The sequence below is a fragment of the Perissodus microlepis genome, chromosome 8 (genome assembly GCF_051167445.1).
Source record: "Perissodus microlepis isolate ML-2025 ecotype Zambia chromosome 8, ASM5116744v1, whole genome shotgun sequence".
NCBI lineage: Eukaryota > Metazoa > Chordata > Actinopteri > Cichliformes > Cichlidae > Perissodus > Perissodus microlepis.
The window spans coordinates 27615228-27642020 of NC_140468.1; the positions used below are offsets into that span (position 1 = coordinate 27615228).

At 40.0% G+C, this 26793-nt stretch overlaps 1 protein-coding gene across 1 annotated transcript; it reads left to right on the forward strand.

Annotated features, from left to right (window-relative positions):
- Positions 1 to 1094: 1094 nt before the first annotated feature.
- On the forward strand, positions 1095 to 26793 carry adgra1a (adhesion G protein-coupled receptor A1a). Its single transcript, XM_084938478.1, has 7 exons — positions 1095 to 1334; positions 1757 to 1995; positions 15200 to 15327; positions 16647 to 16770; positions 17824 to 17975; positions 20455 to 20550; positions 20631 to 26793. The coding sequence occupies exons 2-7, from the start codon at positions 1993 to 1995 to the stop codon at positions 22111 to 22113; spliced, it is 1986 nt and encodes a 661-aa protein (XP_084794604.1). The 5' UTR covers positions 1095 to 1334; positions 1757 to 1992; the 3' UTR covers positions 22114 to 26793.

A 26793-nucleotide genomic window follows, 5' to 3' on the forward strand; every position in this document is an offset into this window, starting at 1 on the left:
CCATTGAACAGTGGCTTGGTGACAACTACTTACAGTTGAACTCTGAGAAGTCAGAAACATTAATTATTGCCCCTGACAACCAGATATCTCTAATCAAACAGCATCTTGGTTCTCTTGGCTCATCTGTTCACCTGAGCCTCAGGTACCCCGGTGTGATCTTTGATTCTGCCATGTCCCTAGAACAATACTCTCGCCAGTTGATTAGGAATTGCCTTTTTCAGCTAATCTTGACCGTCTCCAGTTAGTCCAGAATGCTGCTGCAAGGCTTTTAACTAAGACACGAAAAAGAGAGCACATTACACCAGTGTTACGTTCATTACCCTGGCTTCCGGTACATTTTAGATTTCATTTTAAAATCTTGGTACTGACTTTTAAAGCTTTGAAGTGTGATGCCCCTGCCTACATTTCTGATCTTTTAGAATCCCACGCTCCCTCTCGCAGCCTGAGATCATCTAATCAAAGGCTGGTAGTCCCACGAACTCGTTTTAAGACGTGATAGATCTTTTAGAGCGGTGGCCCCCAGGTTGTGGAATGCTCTCCCTCCATCATTACGTTGCCTTGATTGTATTTATTCTTTTAAAAAGCAGTTTAAGACTCATTTATTTAGATTGGCTTTTAACTAGATTTGTGCTGTATGTTTGATTATTAATGTATTTTATGTATTTCTGTTTTATATTACTGTGAAGCACTTTGTGGTTTTTATCCTGTGAAAAGTGCTATATAAATAAATTGATTTGATTTGATCTAATCCCACAAAAGAGATGAAAGTTAAAAGAGCAGACACATGAAAAACTGACACAACATGCATTGTCCCTGAGCAGATGCAGCACATGTTAAAATTTAACACACTATGTAGTGTTTTAACACATCCTTTCTAAGAGTGTAGATGAATTCAAATACTTGGAGTCATCCAAAGCAAGCAGACAGTGCAGAGAGAAAGACTAAAGAACAAAGCAAACTATGAGGAACACTCGAAAACAGAAGCTGAGGCAGTGCCTGCGTTGTTCTAAATATTGGTGGGGGGTGGTGTCACGTTTTGTTGTACGTGTACAATAGTTTCTTGCTATATCAATAAAGGCTACCTGACACCGCATCCGCCATCACGTTACCATAGCTGTATCGGAAGCTGTTGATTATGAGTTTATGGATGATAACACCATAACGTCTTCCTCCGCCTGCACTTTTGTTTTTTCACCGGCTCTTCCCCGCCTAGGCTCTCCACGTCACATGCGGCGCATCGTTGCAGGCGAATGGAGCCGAACCGCTATCTTCACTGACCTGGATTGTGGAGGGTCTCGATTCTGCCCAGCTCAGCGGAGAAGATAATACTGCAGGTAAACCCGATATTTTCTTTTCATCAAATAACCACCTCAAATATTACATCTTATCTGTTTTTTTGTTTTTGTTTTTTGTGCATGGAAGGCTTCGGCTGTGGTAACAAATAAATTGTGTATGAATAATCACAGCATGAGCACACATGCACGCAAACACGTACAGCCCCGTCATTGTAATCGCCACGTTTTTAGGCAGAAGAAAAAATTAGGACGCTGTATTAGTGCCTCTTTATAATATGTGCCGCCAGTGCCATTGCTGCTTTAAGATTCATCATTATTTATTTAAATAATCATTACATATTTATTTCTTTTTTAAAAAACAACTGTTTTCATGATCGTCTTATATCTCACCGCCAACATTCGTGGTTACAAAAAGATGTAAAGGCAGATGAATCTTGTTTCTGATCTGCTCCGCCTCGCAGATGGAATCTTGACGTGAACGATGCCGCTGCAGGGCAGCGCTGTGCCTGGAGCGTCCGCCGAGCTGAAGGAGGAGCCGGCTTGAGAAATTCCAGTAACCGTAACACCCTTAACTACACCTGGATTACAGCAAACTCACCTCACTGTTTGCACATCGATCTTCTACATGGATATGGAGGGAGCAGGATAGCGGGAAGATGAGACCAGATCTTCGCAATTTAACGCACCAACGTAGCCAATGGTAAGTTTGTTTTTTTGTTCGTATTTTTTTCAGGTTCAGGTTACCATAAAGCACGTGCAACACGTACACTGTATACTGTATAGGTTAATCATTGTGTAAACATACTCTGATTAAGCAAGATCATGTGTTTATGTCAGATGCAGAAAAAAATCCTTTAAATGCATTAATAATAAACAAGCTATTTTATTTACTGAATATGAGTACACTGAAAAATGAACCAAATAAATTTACTAATGTAATATCATCTTGAACATGCATATTTCCATTTTATATCACTAACACAACTATCACACACTATACAGTACAATAAGAATGTAAGTAAGTATGCACTGAATCTCCTTGTACTTTTAAAAAAGGCTAAACAATATGTTTTTAAGTTTTCAAAAAGGGACTCTGCCTCATACAGTAGTTTGGTACGCTGCCTACCATTCCCTAACGTGAAACAGAAACCAGATGCAAGTGGGTATGGACACTGAGCTGTTACAGGGCCTGTCATATCTTCTGGGTTGACCCATTGAGACTGATTTGGGTGATTTTCAGTGGAAAATATGTCAAGGGTCACACTCTGAATTTCCAACATGTTATCTTTCAGAATGTTGTTTGACATTAAGTGACTGAACCTCAATCTGTGAACACATTTTAACATAAAATGTTCAGAAACTGACTGTCTGCAGGCTGCATTTAAAACATCATTTAAAACACATTTAGTTCAACGTCAGAGTTCTAAAGTTATTTCACCCTCATCTTCACTCAAATACTCACATCAACCAGCAGCTCCAACTGTGACACACCTTTTTCGACAAATGATTGATCATTGATCAGTGTGTAACATACAGTAAATGTTTGCACTGGCAGTGTTGTTGTCCACAGTGTTGTTGTCCACAATGTCAATGCGTGGACTATAAATTTAATTCAGAGCTGATTATAAATCTGTGATGTTATTGCTGTCTGCAGTCCTTTTACACTGGTGACTGTAAAAATGTTCACGTCAAGTACGCAAAATATAAAAGTAATTGAAATTGGGGATTTTATGAATGAGGAAATGAATCCAAGTGTCAGTCAAAGGTTCAGGTGTAGCAGGAGGGAGGGTGGGAGGTCAGAGAAAAACTCTAGGTTTTGGTATCACAGAGTCTGTTAGGTTCACCCAGTCTGTTACTCTGTAACTGACTGTGTGAACTTAAGTCTATTCACAGATGGTTGCAAAAAGAGGCTGGAAAAATAAGCTATACTAAAAAAGAAATATTGTGGAAAATTCTGCAACTAAATAGATGAATTGGAGCAGGTCAGTAACATGGTTAAGTTAAGAAACACATATTAGACAGGGAAGAGATTCTCAGAGGTAAAGATGAGCTGTGTGTGGAGATGAGAGAGATGGATGTGAATATTAACAAAAAACAAGCCTTTATTTAGGGCTACACACAACTATAAACAAAAGGCAAGGGAAGACTGAGATAAACTAAACTAAACTAAACTAAACTAACAAAACAAAAGCAGAAACACCTAAACACCAAAACACTAGATATATCGAGGAAAACACAAAGACTGGAAAACCTGAAACTTGGAAACACAAGGGAAGACAGGCAGATGGGCCAACAACACACGGAGGAGAAGAACTAAATAGACAGAAACAACGAGACAGAAAGGAAACAAAAGCTAATGCCTTCAAAGTTTGATTAATCCCCAACACTAACTTAGTCTAATACACTCAAATGAAAAACTGTCATGAATGCTGGATTTAGCTTGTACATGTTACATATGTGAACAGCAGTATGCAAAATCCAAGTAATAAGAAAACATTAATTATCTTATCCATTTTGGCAAGAGATGAATGTTTTGTATCTTTCCTAAAAAAAACACTTGACTCTGACACCCTGAAAAATGTTGTTTTTACATGCACAAAGGCAAAAAAAAAAGCTAAATTGCAATATCTTATGTAATGGCACAGTGTCTAGTTGGTCATCCGAGACAAGTGGAGTGTTATGCAGAGCTCTACTGCTGCTGTGTGTGCATGCCTGTGTGTGCGTTTTTTCATATTATGGGATCTGCAAAGGATTTTATCAGTCATGCGCTGTCTAATAGATGGGTTGTTCAGTGGTGCGTAATGAGAGAGCATGCTGTCTGAGAGAGAGAGCGAGCGAGAGACAGAGGAAGAGAGATGAGAAGAGGAATCATGACAACGTCTCAAAAATATAAAGGTTTGGAAGGCAAAGAAAGAGCGAGTTGACACTGTCGTGAAGATGGGGCCAAATTAGCTTTTGATTTCTGTTTCTGAAGGACTTTTCAGTTTGAATTATACAAATGCAGGAGTGTATTCCAGAGAAAGAACATAGATGGTTTAAATGTTTGGAGCCATGTTTTTCCTCCTAACAGAGACGTGTGCTAAGCCTGCCCAGGACATGCACATCGCTTACTGTCTGTGAGTCACTTTTTCAAAGCCTCCTCCACATTCCTTGCTCCTCCAGGACTAAGTGATATTAGATTGGTTGAAATAACACCAGTATATTTTTTGGTCTGAAGTAATCTAAATGCGAAATGTGTTTTTTAATCAATCAGATTAAATGATGATACAGATATCATTTTGACTGATTGCACTCATCACATTTCTTATTGTCAGATTCACTGTCCAGATCCCAGAAAACTGCACATCAATTACAAAACAATCAAACAGAACTTCTTTGGACTAAAATATTGTTTAAACTTGCCAACAGCATGCTAACATGCTAATGGCTCAACTGAGACCTCCATGTACACATAGTGAGATTATGACATGATTAGCATTTTTTTGCAGGTCATATTTGCAGTTGGGTTAGAAAATCAGCACTGCTCAGTGTTAGTCATTGGTAATCTTTAACATTGACTAGGTTACTGTTAGAAATATAACACTGTCAAAAGTATTAATTTAACACTCAAAAGAGTGGACACTTTCTAGTGTCAATTTAACACTGGAGATTTTGCAGTGTTTCTGTCAGATTTTATGAGGACTTTAGATTTCTCGTCTACCATGCAGGAACTGTAATGTTGTTTGTCAGTTCTGTGAATGTCTTTCTGTAGATATTGTGAGAAAATCTCAGTGTTAACACACTCATCTCCAAACATCCTCCAGGTCATTGGTTGTTCTAGGGTTAGTTGTGACATTAAAGTTAGATTCACTTGCTGGGCCCACGTCCTCATTTTAGGTTTGACAGCGTTTTAGTAGATAAAGGTGAATGCCAATCTCTTCACATTGGAAGCAAGCATAATCAACATGGTCCACATGTTATTTCAAAATATTATAGATTCAACTCATCAATCCCTATGGGGTTTGCTAAATTATGTTTATCTAGAACTCCTCTCTGTCTCTAAATTTTGGAGAATTTCATGCTTGGTGTCACAGTTTAGGAGTTTGACCATAGGTGACATTTATGGTGTTATCACCCCTATCGGGGCTTACCTTTCCCACTTTTCGATGATATTCCCCCCTCGACCATTTGACATTACCCTCCTTTGGTGGCGAAAAACTGGTGGTGTGGCCACGTGGGTGCTATTGGAAACAAAAGCTCAGGACAAAACAGTTATCAGTCACGTGCTTCATACAAAATTTGCATATATTTTGATTTCATGTTGATTCACTGAGTGTAATGGCACACTTTAATTTGAATTTAACAAAGTCCAACACAATGGCTTTTCTTTATTTTGCTTCTGTTCTTTTTGCAGTACCACATCCTAGCACATGCCCCTGTCGGTTGTATTCTACTTTTAATAATTGACTATTTTAACGGGAAAAAACCTCAGTCACGTGGACCAGTGTTTGTTATTACATAACTCTATTTTGAATGTGACAAATCTACCATTCCCCCTTGTTATTCATAAATATTGTTTTGGTTCTGGCTATTTTCCTCTATAAAATGTAATTGACTTTTTACAGTGGCCCGCTATGGTCAATAGTAACATATTCCAGTCATAAGTGATATCAAAGGTTTTCTCCACTGTAGCATTTGGCATTCCCAACAATAATGTGATTCTGTAATCAAAACAGCCGATAAAACACAATTTTCCTAATGCAAACATCAGTAACTCAAAATTGGCAGCCAAAGGGTTAAGTCTGCAGCTCCACACTCTCATGTGAAGCTACAGTCTCCCCCTCTGGTCTCTCTTATCCTCCTGCTCCTGCAAAACAAAACAAAGCATCCACCCTTTTCTTACCGGCTGGGTGAATTGTTTGTCAGCATTTACTAATCCTAAGGTAGGTGCAGTCTTTGTCTCAGTATCAAGTCAGTCAAAACTTTAGTCCACATCGTCACTCCATCACAGTCCAGTCACACGCATTCATTCACACACATCCATACCAGATATTGCTGATAGTGGAGTCTCACGTGCAACCAACCTATTCCAGTCTCCATCAACAGCAAGATAATGTCATAATTTTTAAAAGGAAAACAATTCTTTATCATTTTGGACTGGATTGACTCGCTGCAATCCTTTTAGACTCAGGACTTACCATCGAATGTGGTCAGTGTCCCATATAAGTGAATTTCTCCAAAGCCCATTATAATCATGGAAAAGCACTTTGCACACCGGTGGATCACACCTGTCAGATTTCTTATCTCAGTGCACTGTAACAAAAGCAAAAGCAAAAGTAAACCATAAAATAATAATAAAATAACAAATACTAGGGCCAGTTCCAGACATGTCCAAGCATAAAACCGTCTCTCTCTCTCATAGAGGAAGAAAACAACCCAAACCTCACTGATAAAATCAACCTACTGTTAAGAAAAATCAACAGATAACTCACAGGAGTTCCTCACGAAACAATATTGTTTGGGAATTAGAACCTCAGGTGCCGTAGCATGCAGAGTTGCATTCACTGCTCCTGGCTTTAATTAGTTAATTAGTTATTAATTAGTTTCTGATACTTTCTTGGTCTGAACTCAGACTTAAGTGTCACTCCGTGACTCACCAATTGCGAGCTCTGTTACAATCGTCCACAAATCTGCCCAGGTCCTTCCACCTGCTGTCACTAGACCTATCAAGGGGAAATGCACCTTCTTTTGTTCCTCCAGGAATTAAATCTCAATCATAGAAAATGCAGTGCCCCGAATTAAACACTACACAGTTAGTTTATCTTTTTCACTCTGTACCACTGCTCCTCATATCTCTCATCAGGCTGTGTGAGGCACAGTGAACAATTCAGTCCAGGCCTTAAGCAGCCATAAACATCCTGAGGCATGCAGTCACGTGCAAGAAACTCCACTCTCTCACTACACACAGACAGACACAGCAGAGAATTATAGACCTTGTTTGTTAAATGTACTCTCTGGATGTATATGTGCTCTCTGGATGACATAAAATATATTATATTATATTTATATTATATTTATTCCCAACAGTTTACATTTTTGCAAAAACTCAAATCCTCGATTTACATTACTTTGCTAATTTGTGTAGGTTGAAGATGTGTAAAGTGTGAAGGTTGATCTATAGGCTCTGTAATGTATCAGCAAACTGTGTCGTTGGCCACTTGCACAGCAACCGGATCATATCCAGATCCAAAACTGTACTGAAGTATCCAAAATCTCTGAAAGTTGAGACATTTGTAATATATTCACCTTTTCCTGTGGTTGTCAGGAAGCCATTATCTACCACTGAAAGCTAATATTAAATATAATTATAAATGTGTACAATGGGAACATTATACATTTAAACATTTTTAACCAATAATGGCAGAAATTATGGAATTTTTCATTATTTCTCATTATTTTTTATTTCTTTATTATTATGATTACTGGAATTGTAGAAAAAATGAAATGAGCAGTAGGAAACAGTTTTTTTTATTTAATAAAAAGCAGCGTTGAGGGAAAGTGTTGCTATCTGGGTAACTAATGTCAGAGGTCCATCTGTAACTGCATGTAAACTGTTTCTCTAGATTTTTTCACTTTCTGTCACTGACTTTTTGTCCCTTTCAGGTTACAGCTAAATAATTAATACTTATTTAAATCAAATAATGAATCTAAAATAAAATTAGGATTCAAGCTTCATTTAACAATAATGATAAATTCTAATTTATCATGTAATGATAAACTCAACTTGCCTAGGCCTAATTCATGATAGCAGACACTGTAATAAAATATATATTTTATGACAAACCTGTGAGCCAACTTTTTTTGGTGGATGTTGCTTGGAAAACATGGCTCTGTCCCGACTGTTTTCAAAGATGTGTTGCTGCCCTCAAATTCAAACATTAAACATTTGATATGATTTCTATTTCTATTGTGAATAAAGTATGAGTTTATTAGTTTATCAAATCATTGCACTCTGTTTTTATTTACACTCAGTCAGAGTTTTCAATGACACAAAGTTGATTTCCTTTTTAAAGATGGCTACATCATCAAGTTATGCTGAAAAGACATAACCAAGACCAAGTTATGTCTTACTTGCAGCACCAGTGTTGCTTTTTATTGTTTTATTTATCATATTCTATAAATGTCTCTGTCACCTGTTCCTCTCATGTCTGTGGCTGCAGTATGACACACCCATTTTATTTGGAAAAGGAGTCAAATGATGTGCTAAATGACACATTTATGTGAGCATGCACAGGGTCTGAAGCAGAGAACCTGGGTTAACAAAGAAAGTTGCCAAGCATCATTGTAATACCTGTTGTCTGTGAATGGGCTTTTAGGGTTGACAGTATGGCCAAGGCAAAGAAAGCCTGGCTATTTTGAGCTTGCTTCCTAGTGAGTTCTTCATATTTACTCTGCTCTATTTGCTGTCTATTTGTGTCAGCATGTGCATATTTACCACAATGTTGCGTCAGTGAAGCACGCAGTCAGAGTGGCCTTGTCATCCTAACAGACCAGCACATAGTTATGTACCATGAACGTGACATGAATAAAAGTGCAGTTTGCTATTAATGAAAAAATAATGTCTTTGTGTTAATTCGTTTTCATTTTTCAAAAGATACTGTTGCCATGTTGTACATGTTTCATGATGTTCACTGAGTTATTTTAAGGTAGTGATGTCAGTGCAGTCAGGCAGCACTGCAGCTACAGCAAGGAGCTGTGCAATGACTTAGAGACTTATAGTTGTTTCACATCTTATCGAATCAAAAAATAATAAACAAACTAGAACTCAAAGAATCGTTTTTAATTAGTTTTGGTCAGGCTAAAAGAATTAGCATTAAATTAAAGACTAATTAATGTTCACAGCTTGACTCTGGATTTACTTAGTATTGAAACCAGCTCTACAGAGGTCACACACCTCAAATTCTTTAAGCAGTTAAACATACAAAATTTTCATTATTGATGAATATTAATCGTCTCGAATCAATCAATCATTTTTAATCTTTTATAAAAAACTTTGATCTGCAGAAGGTCCTTTTTCACAGATATGAGTTAATTGAGCTGTTAGAAGAATGATGGGTAAGACAGTCTATTCCATGTAAATGATGTTATTTATTTGAAAGACTCAAATTAGTCTTATAATCTCAATATTTCTAACTCTGACTTTGTGGACAATAATTCTCTCGGTCAGTTTCCTTGCACTGCTTCTGTCAGGACAAGCAGGGCCAAAGTAAAGTGATCTCCCTCCTCTCATCTCAGACAATGCTGTCATAAAGCTCATCACCTGTCAATTAATATCCTTGTGGTCACAGTTAGTTAGTCCGCTATTGTCACTCTGTGCTTATTTCGGTCCCATACGAAACTGAAGATACTCTGTGTTTTGTGGGCGTATCAATCTCCTGTTAACAATGACTGGAGCTGGGCAAGCAACTGCAAAAGATGAGTCTGAATGCTGTGTTTCGCATACATGTATAGAGTTTGGCACACACCTATAACTTCCCAAGATGCACAGATCTTTGAATGATGCCATAAATCAGTGAGGAAGGCAGATGTTTTGAATTGAAAATGACATTTTGGCGCAGATTTGACCATTTACCAGATGTTATACTTTTGCAAACTCCTCCTACGGATTTTCTCAATTGTGATAATGTTCCGCCCCTGAACACATTTCGGTTGGAATATTTACACACAGTGTGACCTAGCAGGAAAACGGAATTACATATTTTACACTTTGAGGTATAGTTTCAAGGTGGCTGATCCGAGCAACCTTAAATTTCACCAGGAAATCCTGAAGGAGTTGTTCTTACTTTATCTTCAAAACTGTGAGTTTTCACCAAACGGTGTGAACCTGGCAACATGGTGAATTTAGATTTTTCACCATGAAGCAGGAAATTTCTACACAGTGGCTTGCAAAAGTATTTGGCCCCCTTGAACTTTTCCACATTTTGTCACATTACAGCCACAAACATGAATCAATTTTACTGGAATTCCACGTGAAAGACCAACACAAAGTGGTGCACACGTGAGAAGTGGAACGAAAATCATACATGATTCCAACCATTTTTTACAAATAAATAACTGCAAAGTGGGGTGTGCATAATTATTCAGCCCTCTGAGTCAATACTTTGTAGAACCACCTTTTGCTGCAATTACAGCTGCCAGTCTTTTAGGGTATGTCTCTACCAGCTTTGCACATCTAGAGACTGAAATCTTTGCCCATTCTTCTTTGCAAAACAGCTCCAGCTCAGTCAGATTAGATGGACAGCGTTTGTGAACAGCAGTTTTCAGATCTTGCCACAGATTCTGGATTGGATTTAGATCTGGACTTTGACTGGGCCATTCTAACACATGGATATGTTTTGTTTTAAACCATCCCATTGTTGCCCTGGCTTTATGTTTAGGGTCGTTGTCCTGCTGGAAGGGGAACCTCCGCTCCAGTCTCAAGTCTTTTGCAGACTTTTGCAATCTTTCTTCCAAGATTGCCCTGTATTTGGCTCCATGGTTTTCTGTTAACAATGGCTTTCTTCTTGCCACTCTTCCATAAAGGCCAACTTTGTGCAGTGCACGACTAATAGTTGTCCTATGGACAGATTCCCCCACCTGAGCTGTAGATCTCTGCAGCTCATCCAGAGTCACCATGGGCCTCTTGGCTGCATTTCTGATCAGCGCTCTCCTTGTTCGGCCTGTGAGTTTAGGTGGACGGCCTTGTCTTGGTAGGTTTACAGTTGTGCCATACTCCTTCCATTTCTGAATGATCGCTTGAACAGTGCTCCGTGGGATGTTCAAGGCTTGGGAAATCTTTTTGTAGCCTAAGCCTGCTTTAAATTTCTCAATAACTTTATCCCTGACCTGTCTGGTGTGTTCTTTGCACTTCATGGTGTTGTTGCTCCCAATATTCTCTTAGACAACCTCTGAGGCCGTCACAGAGCAGCTGTATTTGTACTGACATTAGATTACACACAGGTGACTCTATTTAGTCATTAGCACTCATCAGGCAACGTCTATGGGCGACTGACTGCACTCAGACCAAAGGGGGCTGAATAATTACGCACACCCCACTTTGCAGTTATTTATTTGTAAGAAATGTTTGGAATCATGTATGATTTTCGATCCACTTCTCACGTGTGCACCACTTTGTGTTGGTCTTTCACGTGGAATTCCAATAAAATTGATTCATGTTTGTGGCTGTAATGTGACAAAATGTGGGAAAGTTCAAGGGGGCCGAATACTTTTGCAAGCCACTGTAACTCAAAGACACCTTGTCCAATCTCTCCCAAACTTCACAGTCCTGATGAGAGTGCTGGACACATTGATATGCCAATTGTCAGCATTAGTTAGTACCAAGCAGTGGGAACCAGAAATGTCATTTTTTAAATGGTTGACAACATCCACCTCAAAATCAATCTGAAAGAACATCAGACCTTGATGAGTTTAGTGGGAATTTAAAAAAAAAAAACGAGGTCTCTGTTCTGCCTGAGCCCGAGCCAGAGTCTGGTTTGTTCCAGCCAAAGGTCTCTATGCCGTCTGGTCCTGCTTCGTCCGCACCAGGATTCCTCCGCCACCAGCCTTCAGCCAAGCTGCAAACGGTGGTCACGCAGCCAGCCCCCTGACTTCCACCATCTCCATTGCTGTCCACGCGGGCAGCCCCCTGAGCTCCACCGTCGCTGCTGCTGGCTTCAGAACCTCAGAGTCTCTCCCTGTGGCCGAGTAGACCCCTGGAACAGTTTTTTGAACCTTTGCTCCTTGTTATATTGTTTTGAACTTACTCTGATAAGCTCATCAGGAACAGGAAATTCCTTGCAGATCTCAGAGTTAGTAAACCCAGAGTTTATTTTCAAAGTGATTGGCCCTGGAATAGGGCCCTGATTTCAATTACTTTGTTTAGTTGTAGTTGCTGTTCGTAAACTTTTTCCACCTTTTCTCCTAAACTACTATTTAAAGCATTTTAATAATAATAATAATATTACATTTTATTTGAAAGTGCCTTTCTGTACATGGTAGAATAATAAAAGCAACATAAAAGCCAGCAGTTTATACAATCATAAAAGCATAAGACATCAAACAAATTTAAAAGAGCACAGTGGAGAGGTTATGTGGGATAAGCTATTTTGAACAAGTGAGTTTTGAGTTGGGACAAAGAGAGAGAAGGAAGAGATATTTCTTAAGTCAGGAGGAAGGGAATTCCAGAGTCGAGGAGCAGAGCAGCTGAAAGCCCTGCTCCCCATGGTGGCAAGACGGGGGGAGGGGACAGAGAGAAGAAGGGAAGAAGAAGATCTAAGTCAGGGGTCCCCAATCCCAGTCCACGAGGGCCGGTGTCCCTGCATGTTTTAGATGTGTCCTTGATCCATCACAGCTGATTCAAATGGATAAATGACCTCCTCAACATGTCCTGAAGTTCTCCAGAGACCTGGTAATGAACTAATCATGTGATTCAGGTGTGTTGACCCAGGGTGAGATCTAAAACCTGCAGGGACACCGGCCCTTGTGGACTGGGATTGGGGACCCCTGATCTAAGACATCGAGATGGGGTGGTGATCTGAACCAGATCAGAGAGATATGGAGGAGAGAGATGATGAATAGCCTTAAATGTGTACAAGAATATTTTGAAATTGATACGGTATTTGACTGGGAGCCAATGAAGCTGCTGCAGGTGATGTGGTGGACAGAAGGGGTCCTGGTGATAATGCGGGCAGCAGAGTTCTGGACGCGTTGGAGCTTGTGGATGGATTTTTGAGTAAGACCAAAAAGAAGTGAATTACAATAATCAATCCAGGAAGTAGCAAGGCTATGGACAAGAATGGCAGCGGCATGTGGGGTGAGAAAAGGACGGAGACGATTAATGTTGTGCAATTGAAAATATGCAGACCCAGTAACATTATTAATGTGTGAATTGAAAGATAGAGTACTGTCAAGGATGGCACCCAAGCTTTTCACAGAGGAAGAAACGAAGACCGGCGAGTTATTGATAGTAACAGAGAAACTGTTGGTTCTGGATAATGTTGATTTAGTACCTACCAAGAGAAGCTCGGATTTATTACTATTGAGTTTGAGAAAATTAGAAGAGAACCATGAATTTAGTTCGGCTAAACAGAGGGTGAGGGAGGAGGGGGGAAGAGCAGAATCAGATTTTAGCTTGTACAGGTTGCAGGTTAAGGCAACTTGTGACCTACATCTACCATTTATATTATCTGTTATCTACCGTTTATATAGCGCTTTTCTAGTCACATGGCCACATAGTGCATTAGAATACAATAATAATACATTTTATTTGAAAGCGCTTTTCAAAACACTCAAGGTCGCTGTACGGGTCAGCCCCCGACTATGAGCATGTCAGAGCTTCTCCTCCAGCTCCGCGAGAACCACCTGCTCCCGTTCAGCGAAGTCCCGAACAGTGATCTCTGGGGACATTTCCTCAGAGCCACAAAACACTGCAGACACGGACTCAGAGACAGCTTCGGCCAGCGGTTCCAGCCCAGGCAACTGCTCTGACGATACTCTGGACTCTGGCTGTGCCGACGTGCGTCGGCGACGAGGGCGCCGCTTTTTCCTAGCAGCGGCTGTTAATGCGACATTGATAACTGTGCCGGCTGGCTCCTCATCCTCCGACCACATCCTCACCAGAAATGAGGCTGGAGAAGCGAAGTCCGAACGGAACGGTGAGGGTGAGCAGCTTGTGCACGATGGAATTGATGGAGGCAACTCAGTGAGCCAACCCTAATCGCCTCGGAGCCGCAAGACTGTGGAAGCGGCGATGGGGAAGTTGCGTGACAGTGGGAGGCTGGTGACACAGCCCCTGCGCTGGGCGGCTGCTGCTGAGGACGGGGTTTGGAGGATGGTGCGGAGGTAATCAGAAATCAGAGGGGGTAACGCCTCCCATAACCAGGGAAACACAGTGACGCTCACCCGCAATGGGTGGAGTAACTCCGCTGCATCCACTTACAGCATAGCGCTTCCACTGTCTGAATAATCTCTCTTCTCTGTGTCGCTGGGTCCATACTGGTCGTGTCGTACTGTCACGATCTGAGGAGACAGACCGTGCGGTGGTGCGTGTGGTGGACCCAGGTGCGAACACAAGAGAGTAGACCGAAGTAACTTAAACTGAAAGCAAGCCTTTATTATGGCTGAAGACAGGTCTCAAACAAAGCAGAAATATCGTGACAAAACTGAACTAAACTAAACTGGGGAACGGATACTGATAAACTATGAAGACTCAGAAAGCTATGGCTAAGAATGCAAAAGACTGGGCATGAAAACATGGAGGGTGGGAAACATAGATGACGCGACACAGACTGCATGAAACACAGAGACTAAATACACATGAGGGATGATCAGGGGAAGTGGCCACACATGGGAGCACAGCTGACACACATGAACCTAACGACAGGACAGGAGAAGTGAAACTAAATACACTGACATTGAATACAGACTTTCAAAGTAAAACAGGAAACATGGAGATTAGACATGACATGAACTAAACATAACCACGCAGACATGACGCATGACAGGTAGACGCATGAACCAGGGAGACTGAGTACAGGGAGATGACATAAACAACTAAGAAACAAAGGGCTAAACAGCACCCTAGAAATTAACTAGACAAACTAAGCTAAAGCATAAATGAATACAAAAGATACATAAAACTCAACACTGGGTCACACGACCCAGGACCATGACACCACCGTTTGAGAAAGACTGTTGTAGAAGATCCTTTTTCTTCAAGGTCTTTTAATATGCTGATAGGGTGATACTGAATAAAACATTCAGCACCTTCCTATTCAAAGGATTCTTTTTATGTAACGTCACTCTCACTTAGTATGTGCAAAACAGAAGCAATTTAACTTTTTTTTTGCCATCTTTGACAAAACATAGATTGTGCACTTCTTTTTCAGGATCTAAAGAGAGTGCTATCCTTCCCCCCATACCCCGGGGATTACCTACATCCAGTGGTGTATGCCTGCACCGCAGTTATGCTGCTCTGTCTGCTTGTCTCCATCATGACTTACATTGTCCACCACAGGTGAGACCTTATTACAAGATAATTTCACACTTTTCATTGCAAAAAATATTCACATGCCTATATGTATGTTGTGACTTTATATCATAAAGGTGTCTGTATATCTCATAATGTTTCTTTATCTTCATCTGGTGTCTGTTAAAAACACACACCTTCATCCAGAATTAATGTGCAGAAGCAGACAGGTTTCAAGTACAAAGTAGAACTGAGTGGTGATCGTGGGCCAGTTCACTTCAATTTAAACCTCCCAAAATTTGTGTGTTGCTCTGCAAAAACAGCATATCAATTAAGATCAAGGAGCTGAAGCTGAAGGACAATCCATCTGCTCTGATACAAGGCTGGATTTTTCCATTAGAAATTGATAGGGGTTGTGTGGACTTTTAGAGATATTGAGTTATTTTATGAATGAACTGCACAGCCCATCCTGTTACAAAGGAGAAATTTATTAAAAACACGTTTGGTTTATAAAACTAGTATTTGGTGCATTTGGTTCTGTCCTCATGACAGAAAGGACTTTATTTTATATAAAAATGTGCCATTACCTAATTCTAAAAACTTGTGTTACACAATTAACATTTTTCTACCATAGAAAGCAATTATATGTGTCAAAAAAATGTATTCATTACAATAATTACTGATTTTTCTTTTTCTTTTTTTTTTCTTTTTTTTTTAGCACTAAAGCGCTAAATTACTTTAAATGTCATGTCCCCAGGTCAGTTACCAATATCAAAAAATCTACTTTTTAAGTTGTTTCTTACTATTGCATGTGTTTACTTATAATATTATGCACATGTTATTTTTTCCTCCCCAAATTTTGTCCCAGGTCAAAAAATAAATACATAAAAAAAAACCTCTAACTGACACCATTCAGTTCATCTTTAACACAATAAATCCCAACAGTACAGTTCCTTAATACCTAAAGAGGGTTTTGTGCTGGTACAGAATGTTGAAGGACCAGATTTACTAATAAAACTGAGAACTTGAGATATCAAATGGTCTTTGATGCAGTCTGCAAGCAGCCAAAGCAATGAAAAGGTGCTGTTTAGTACAATGTCCAGTGACAGTCAGCAAAGAAGAAAATATATTTTTCCCTATTGACCAGATGTTATGTGGTGCTCACTGACCGGTCTTCAGACCTGTGAGACTGAAGCCTTAGGTAACATATTCTTTTAAATGTGGATTTAATACTTTAATACTTCTAAATTATAGTCCAAAGGTGACAGTGTGGCTCCTGTGTTCATTCCCACAACCTTCTACCTAATTTAAGCTAAGACTGAATAAACACTATCTTTCTGATGTTTAACTTTTCTCCTTGTTTACAGTGTGATCCGAATCAGCAGGAATGGCTGGCACACACTCCTCAACTTCCTCTTTCACACAGGACTGACATTTGGTATTTTTGCTGGTGGAATCAATCAAATCAACTTACCTTTTGTGTGTCAGATTGTAAGTGTTGTGTTCTTGGTTTCTTACTGTGGTGATGTTTCAAAGTTCTGTTAAGGGCACTTAATTCTTAAAAGAATGTTAGCTTTTATTTATTTTTTTTGAATCTGAAGATATTGGTTATTTTATATTAGACTGGCTTCCAAATTGTGTGACTGAGTATAACATGAAAAGCCCTCTAGTCGGTTAAAGTCAGGTTAAATGTAAACACTTCACTTTATTAGGTACAGCACTGGCTTGGATCCCCATTTTACCCTGGGAACTTCCTTAATTCTTCATGATTTCACAAAGTACTGTAATTATTCCTCAGAAATATTGGTCTCCATAGACATGTCAGCAATACACAGTTGCTGCAGACTTCTTGGCTACACAACCGTAATGTAAATCTCCTGTGTTCAGAGATGCTCTTCTGTATAACGTGGTTGTAATGAAAATAATTGTAATGGTTTTTGAGTTACTGTACTTGGAGCTGATAGGAAGGCACACCTGTTCTATAAACCTCAGGGATGGTTTTATGGAAAAATAGACACATTGGCTGTAGCTTGCCAAGTGTTACGATCATCTCTCCAAAACTTTTATGGTTGAAAGATACAATAAAAGGGCGGCCTTATAGTTCCACCTCTGGTACTGAATATTTTTTACATTCAATATGAATGTAACTTTTTTTGATTAAGTAGCATAATTTAAAAGATTGTAGCTGATATAACAATGCCTCCCATTTAACGGCACACACATATAAACAAAGTTATTTTTAGATCATATGTTTTCATGAACCTTCAAAGGTTCTGCTTCTGCACCGTTTTGCTGTTTTATCACCAAAGTGAATCATGAATTAATTATAATCACAATATGACTGAAGCTCAGTGCACGCATAGTAATGTGATTCTGGTTCTGGAGCTTTTAATTTATTCAGTCCTTAGACATTGGAACTGTTCAGTGTGCAGCATATTGAACACCTAATAGAGTGCATTTTTGTTCTATGATGATTCCCAACTACACTCTTAAACTTACTCCAGTTCACTCAATTTTTATGATGTCTATTTCAACCTGTGTTAGGTTGGCATTGTGCTCCACTATGCTTCTCTGTCTACCATGCTGTGGCTGACCTTCACTGCTAGAAACATCTGTAAAGATGTTTCCAAAGACCCACTTCAGGCACAGGAGAGGAATAGGGCTTCCAAGACTCGTACCAAACCAGCCATCCTCAGGTAAGCTGTAAACAGGTGCCTGCGGGTACAAGCAGGGCTGAGCAATGTTCATCAGTCATCAGTATGTGAATGAATCATGACTGTCCTTGGGTCATTTTCTCACTTTTACATTTTTCCGACTTTTATCATAGCTAATTACTAATTTTTACAGTGTTGAGACAATTGCTTCTTATCTGCTCTTGCATATTTGAGAATACTGTTGACAGCAAGAGCACTCAGAGAGTGCAACTCCCCCCAAAGGGCAAAGGCTTTACTAAAACTTCTATGTCTTATGATGTTTTTATTACAACATGCTGCCTGTTATGGCATCGCTGTGACATCACAGGGTGTCGTATTGAAAAAAGCTCTCTTTCACATGATACATTATTCAAAAAATTTCTTGAAATTTTTCTTGAAATTTTGACCTGATTAAAATAAAATAAAAAATAAAAAATTAAATAAGCTCTAGTTGTTAGTGGTATCTAGTTTCACACAGTATTTGAGCATACCAGCAGCACAGAATATTTGAAAATGATATTTTCTACCCCTCAATTTTATCTGCACCTCAGACATTGAGGGTTTTGTCCAGCAGTTAGGTGCTCGTGTCACATATGTCCCCACATATGTGACATGCTCGCCTGCACTATGGAGAGGGGATCGATATGTGTGCATCTGTGTCTTTGTTAGTGGGTGGGTATGAATGAGTGAATGGCCTGTGTGTGTGTGTGTGTGTGTGTGTGTGTGTGTGTGTGTGTGTGTGTGTGTGTGTGTGTGTGTGTGTGTGTGTGCCTGGGCCTGGCACACACACACACACATCTGGAGTCAGGATGTGTTTGACCTAGTTCAGCACAGAGATGGAAAACAAGAAGAAGCAGTTAACCTGACTCAGTCCGACCTAGTTTGTACATCCCGCTTATTACCCTAAAGCAATTTTGAAGCTACGGGGACAGCTCTATAATGGTACATAGTCACATTACTGCTATGTTAAACTAAACACAGTGCTTGGCTGTCCTTATCATGGTAATGCTGTCATGCAAATGATTAGCAGATGGAGTCATTACCATTTTCACAACATTCAGTATCCTGTGGAAAGCACAAAAACACCCAAAATGTTTTGCTAGTCATTCTGAACAAAGATGTTTATTATTATTAGTCCGGGTGTGGACAGCAGTCTAAGCACAGATGCCCAGGCCTCCTCTTCTCAGCCACATTCTTCAGCTCTTCCAGAGGACCACTCAGGTGTTTCCAAGCATATTTTATTTTATTCCCGCCACATGTTTATCCCAACGATCAAACCAGCTGAGAGACATCATCTCTCCGGTGTGTCCTTGGTCTGCCTCAGAGTTTCCTCTCATTCCCAAGGAACACCTTGCCACCTTGACTAGGATTCATCCCAAACTACCCTTTGCTGTGTAGGAGTTTTAGCTCAACCTTGAGCCCCTACTGCATGGCTGATCTCCTCTCACTATCACTGAGGGTGACCCACACTTTGCAGGACCTCCATTTTAGCCACTTGTGATTACCCCTGCCCTATACTCTCAATCTGTTCCTCAGCATGTGTTTCAGGTCCCTGGTGGGTGGGGCCTCACTTGGCAGTGCCACATGAGAAAACCTGTGACCCATATTTCATTGTGTCTCTCATTCTCCTACCTATGCATTGTGACTGGTCATGTGTCAGATGGGGGGGGGCATTTACAACAGACCTATCTTCAAAGTCATGTGCACCCACTGATCCTACTGATTGCGCACATCATATTAGTTTTTTATTTAAGTAATGTCAATTTGCTTAGTAAATAACTTTCTGTACACTGCTGAACAATGTGTCCAGCCTTTTGTCATGGTGTTACGAGCCAGGTTTGAGACACACTTGTGTTTTCAATGTTTTCAGTCAATACCCTCAGTACCCACATCACCTTAGATAAGGGTACAAATATCAATTGTCATTAAACACACACACACACACACACACACACACACACACACACACACACACACACACACACACAATTATAAACATATATAATATCTCTCTCTCTCTTGCTCTGTCTTTATAGAATACATATACATATTCAATTCAATTAAATTTTATTCATACAGCACTAAATCACAACAATAGTGGCCTCAAAGCGCAAATATTGTTGATCCTACAATAATACATGCAGAGAAAAACCCAACAATCATATGACCTCCTATGAGCAAGCACTTTGGCGACAGTGGGAAGGAAAAACTCCCTTTTAACAGGAAGAAACCTCCACCAATACCAGGCTCAGGGAGGGGCGGGGCCATCTGCTGCGACCGGTTGGGGTAGGAAGGAAGGAAGACAGGATGAAAGACATGCTGTGGAAGAGAGACAGAGATTAATAACAAGTGTGATTTAATGCAAAGAGGTCTATTAACACATAGTGAGTGAGAAATGTTCAGTTTCTATGCCATATGTTAAAACAAGCTCTAATTCTTCATGGTGAAATTACCATTCCAGTAATAACATTTTTTTTTTCAGATTTTATCTTGTAAGTGATGGAATCCCTATCATAATAGTTGGAGTTACAGCAGCATTTGGTATGGATAACTATGGCAGCAGAGATGATGCACTGTAGTAAGTATACTCAGATTATTATTTGTTGTTAAATATAGAACATTAAAAAAAAAAAGATCTTTCTTTTTTCATTTTTTTAGTTGCTGGATGGCATGGGAACCAAGTCTGGGTGGTTTCTATGCTCCCATGAGTCTTCTGGTCTTAGTCATGTGTGTGTACTTCTTGTGGACTTACGTCCAGCTGAAGCGCCACCCAGAAAGGAAGTATGAGCTGCGGGTTTTAAGTGAAGAGCAGCAACAGCTGTCATCAAATGAGTCGCACCATCACTGCCACACTGACACTGGGTCTGCTGGGGACTGCCAGCCCTTTGCTGCTGGCGTGTCAGTTCTGGCCAATGAGCACTCTTTTAAATCTCAACTCCGGGCCACAGTCTTCACCCTCTTCCTGTTCCTGGCTACCTGGACTTTGGGAGCATTGGCTGTTTCACTGGGACATTTCCTGGACATGATATTCAGTTGTCTCTATGGTGCTTTTTGTGTCACTCTGGGACTCTTCCTTCTCATCCAGCACTGTGCTAAGCGTGATGACGTGTGGCACCGTTGGTGGGCTTGTTGCCCATCCAGATCAAAGACAGAGGATGGGCCTGGGGCAGGACAGAGCCAGAGGCAGGAACTCCATCAGCCACACTGCCATTTGAATTCCCCACTCTCAGTGAAGCAGCAGATGCTTTCTCCTTACCCTATTCAGAGTTCTCACCACAGAACAACACCACCTCCCCAAAGCCCAACATTAAATCACACAGGTCCATGCTGTGTGGCTGTAATGACTCCTGTTAGCCCTTCCCCCATCTCACCTCATGCTGACCAAATGCCTTCACCACGTCCACAGTCACTTCCTGATGAGCTCCCTCATCCAGCTCTTCCCCTGCAGAGTTGCATTGCTGATAGAACAAAGACACGCTCTTTCAACCGTCCACGCCAATGCTTCCAGGATTACCGGTCTCATATCACTTCCACCAGTATGGATGGGAGTGTGCACAGTACTCACCTGGACAGTCCTCATAATGTGCACCACATTGAAGCCTCACCACTGGTTTCTAATAGTCCACACCCAGATCTCCAGCTTCCGTACATCAGCCCTCATTTAGATAGCCAACTTGTAGTGTCCTGTCACAGCTTGGAACGCCAGACCTCCTGCCACAGCGTGCAAGACTCGGTTGCTTCCTGTCACAGTCATGCCCACAACATGCATGACAGTATCTCTTCCTGCCACAGCCTTCTTATGCCTTCTCATGGGGTCGACACCAGCCAGTGGCACATGTACTGCTCAGTCGATGACTCTTCCAGCACAAACTGTTGTGAGAGAGCTGATCCCGTCACCTTGCAGTATGAACAAGACCCTGACAATTTGAGCTGGATGTCAAAGACGGCAGACAAAGAAAAGATCTGTCTAGAGCTGGAACAGAAAGGTTTCCCAAGGAACACCCTACCTCGGCAGCATGGCACTGTGAACCGACGAGGACCCATTGGTCGAAACAGGAGTCTGCAGGAAGATAGCCTGTTTGGTTCAGATGCCACAGGAAACATACGGACAGGCCCCTGGAAGAATGAAACCACCGTATAGTCTTGAAATCCTTGGAGCAGTCAAACCTTCCAGCAAATGACTTTTTGTTTGGGTCCCTTTGCCTTCCAGGCCCTAAGACCACAGGTTGAGTTTTTACATCCCAGTAATATTTCAGATCTCTTTATGTCAAAGTTAACATTTTATTGTTTCAAAAATCAGATCTGAATAAACACACACACACACACACACACACACACATATACACAAAATGATCAGTTAATGTTAAATATTTTTTCTGCTCCATGAAATTTAAATCAGTATTATATATTGATCCTAAGGAGCAGCCTGAAAACATATCAGTGTTACTGAAAGAAGTTCACATTCCTCCTATAGTCCAAGGATATGCAGACAGGCAAAAAAACCCTCAGAAAGGCCAGTGAAAGTCATGCATCGACTAGACGTGATCAAAAAAGAACTGAAGGGTTATTTTTTGAATGAAACAGACCCAAACTTTGATACAAGACAGCGGTGATAGTAAGATGTATTGGATCAGTTCATTTACCACAGATAATGATTAAGAGACCTGATACAAGCAAAAAATTTAAAAAGTGAAAATCCTTAGAATTCTTACCACTCAACAGATACTGTGAAATGTTTCAGAGCATAAAAACTTACTTTTCTTAAAAAACAAATTCTGGAAGGTGTACATCTCTCAGTAACTTTACTGTTTGAGAATTCAACAATCTTGTTATCTTGTTATCTTGTTATCTTGTTGTCATGTATGCCCTGCCCTTCCCAGGCGCCTCTAATCCTCCTATTGCTCTTGAACAGTTCAACTTTATTTATACAGTGCCAATTCACAACAACAGCTGGCTTAAGTCACTTTATATTGTTGTGTCTTACAATACAGATGTTTTTAATATTTTCCTTGTGATTGCTTTGGTTGCTACCAGATTGCTGTGGTCGCCTGTAGTTTGCATGCATCAGAGGTGAATTGTCTCCATTTCCAACGTGTGTTGCACTTTTCACAGTTTTACTACCACTTATATCAAGTACTTAGCAAGTGTTGTCAGACAGGTCTGGTTGTTTGGCGACTGTGGCAATCTGTTACTGAATAAAACATTTGCAAGGAGGCTTTTTTGTGCAGCACTGTATACCTCTTTGTGACCAATTTTAGCTTGTGAGAGAAAGTTAGTTCCCGCATTTTCCAAGTGGTCGGGCAATACACGACTGCGAATAACCTCTACTGGGAAATTTTGTCTAACAACCAAGGGATGAAAGGCAGCTTCCAATCATTCACTAGTGGTGTGTGACTGGGGCCTAAAGATGTGCAGTTTTGCATGGACACAGATATTAGTGCATATTGTATTAGAAGGAGCTTGTTTTTCAGAGTGCAAAGTGTTGTGAGAAAATATTTATTTGAATTAAGGTTGACTTGCAGAATTCAATTAATTTCATTCTAAAAAACAGCACATAGTATTTCACTACTGATGTGGTGAAATAATAATAATAATAATACTAATAATAATGAATAATAATAATGTGTCTGTGAGTGTTCATTCCTTTGGAATAGAGTATAACTTCACTGAAATGAAATGTCTTTTCTCAGCAGTGCGCTTGCACAAAACCCTTTTTTCACTTTTCAATTAGGATATTTTGGATTCATATATCCAATACCAGACAGAAGTTGTTTTTTTTAAGTACAGCTGTTACTGAGACTTTGTTGAGACTGTCTAATTTTCTTCTAATTAGTGTTCTTCTAATACAGGTCAGCTCTTACGCACAGATTTCAGGTTTATAGGATGGAATATGGTTTGCAGTTTTATAAATCCTGGGATTCACCCAAGTCTTAACCTATAGGACCACACGCAGTCCTCAGCAATTTCCATCAGAAAAGTTATTCCTTATATTATAAACATCCTTCAGCAGCTGTGGCTCACGAGGTAGGGTAGGTCATCTACCAATCAGAAGGTCAGTACCTTAATCATCAGCTCCTCCTGTCTGCATGTTGAAATGGGCAAAATAAGGAACTTCAAGTTGTCCCCTATATATCTGCCAGTGTGTGCGTGAATGTTAGACAGATTCTGGGTTAGATTCTGGGTTACAATCCCTGGATCTCCATGCATTCTGCATGGGGTTTCTCCCACAGTCGAAAAAACATGCTGTTTCCCTTGGCTTGCCTAATACAGTCCCAGTGTGGGGAGTTCATAAGGAAAACCAAAGCCTTCAGTGTTTGTGGGGGCAAATGTTATTATAAAACCAAATTAAAGAAGCTCTTTAAGATTCTTACCATTCTAAATCCTTTACAGGCAAATCACTCTGGAATTTGGAGAGGCTATCATCCACATCTTCAAACAAAGTGCAATATACAGTATTATGCAAAAAGGCAGTAAATGGTCAGTGATTGCACCTTTAAATACTTGGATCACTGGACAATTTTTTAAAGTTATATATTTGTTAATGTTATATTTCTTATTGCATTTACAAGATATTTACACGTGGAAACCCATGGAATCAGAGTGAGCATGTGTGTTTTCATGTGTGCAACAGTGCATGAGTAGGTACATAGAAATTTAGTGTGTTTTTGCTACATCTGTTTATAGGACCACCCTTGCAGAATGAGTTTAGTGAATATCTTGGTGAAGATTCATTTATAAAGTCTATGGGTTTTTTTATTGAGACACTTTATTTATACTGCCAAACAGAGTCAAACAGACTCTGGCCTGACAAGTATTGCACTAATGTGTGACCCTCACATTGTGAGATAATGATTCCAAAAAGTACAATGTGCTACAAAGCACAAACTTTGTGCCAGAATTATGTGCCAATTTTCACTGTGATGATAAACTACACACAACACATTCTCAAAGAGTGATTACATAGTTTGTAGCACCATATCAACTCAGGTTTTAAAAGATCATCAGCAATCCTTTAAAGCAGAACACAGACTTCTTTCTATATGATTCCCCAGTGAGGTGTTTCATAAAGTAGTGCTGGCAGTTGAGCAAAGCCTTCTTCAGTAATTCAGGTTCCGTTTGAGTTTCACAGAACAGATAAAATAACCCTCCAGAACAGTCCAGTTCTAGCAAAATAAGTTTTAACCCCTAATTCACCACTGGTGCTGTGTAAATACCTTATTAAGAGGTATAATTCTACAATATGACCGAGAACATTCCAAAAATCAGGAAGTCCACTTGGTGACACTTGGTGAAACTAGATTCAGAGTGGGGCACTAGTCATCTGCATGACCGATTTGGAGTGAGGGGGAAAGGAAAAGAATGAACAATTTGGACACTGCAATGGGGAAAGAAAAGAGAGAGAGAGAGCATACAGACCATGAATTAAATAAATGAAAAAACACAAACTATGGGTGGCAGTACCTGAGACAACCAGGTGGGGTTACATGAGTGTTCTCCAGAAGTACAGCTGATTTCTTTCTGAGTAAGAGTTGAAAAGATAGTTTTAACCCAATGTCCATATTAAATATGAGCTAGAGTCCAGATGATTTAAAGCCTTGGTTAGAATTTGTAATAACTGTCATTTTTGTCTATCAAGGGACAGAAATGACAATATATGTAATACCCTGTGTTTCCTTGACTCATTACCGAGTGGTGAGAGGTGTGTTTTTTAGAATTTAGACTGCATATAAAAGGTGGACTTGAAGCCTCAAGGTTCGTTTTGGTGCAGCAGCCATCTTTGTTTTTTGGAGCGAAAATAACTATTTGTAAGAGAGGGCAGAGTGCCAAGTTGACAGTGACAACATTTTGTGTCCTTTGTGTATACTTGGTTTAATTTTTTAGTTTGCACTTGCACTTTTACTGTTGCAGTGTGTTTCAGTTTATTTTAGTGTTCCATTATATTTTTTTGTCAAGTCTTCTTTCTCTCTGTTAGTTACTTGCTTTTCTATTTTGATAGCATTTTGTCTCTGTTGCTTTGTAGTTTTACTTGCTTTGTCTCGTTGTTCCTTTTCCTACTGTATTCCCCACCTGTTTCTTCTCCCCTCATTATCTTCATATTGTGTCACTCTCCCCTTGTCCTCTGTTGCATTCTGTATATAGCTATGTCTTCCTAGTGTTCCTGGATGTTTGGATATCCTGGCTTAGTGCCTTACAGATCCCAAGATTTATGGACTTTTTCATTCCTGGGCTTAGAAGCTTAATGTTTTTCCTGTCTTCTGCATTTGGGTTTGTAAATTTTCAAGACACACAATGGGTCATGATAAAAAAAGCCATAAGGCCTGCTTTTTTAAAACCAAATTTTTATCTATGAAACACCTCTCTGGCTTGTGTTATTTAGCGTGTGGCACATTTTGTAGAAATTAGAGCGCATAGATCTTTTCAGTTTTATCCAGTGAAGATCATTTCACTCATATTCTGCTTTTGGGGTGAAACTGGTGTTGATTTGAAGAATTTGAGTCATACCACTCATGTCACATGTTGAAGGTTAAACACATTTTCACTTTTATGGCACCATATCCCACTCTGATCGAGTGACACTAACTTTTAGCCTGATGTCGATCACTGTGCATGTGTTGTGTTGTCCTGTCCAGTGTTTCCACAGCTTTAAGTGTCTTCCCAGGTGGGGTAGGAGAATAGTCAATGTTAAAATGCCACTGACACCAGCTGTCAAATGTGAGATCCTTTTAATGTCACATGAAATAAAAAATAAACAAATGGATAAAAGGGGATGCCAATCTGAGCACTTGAGTGTTGCCTGAAATAAAGATTTACTGTGACATGC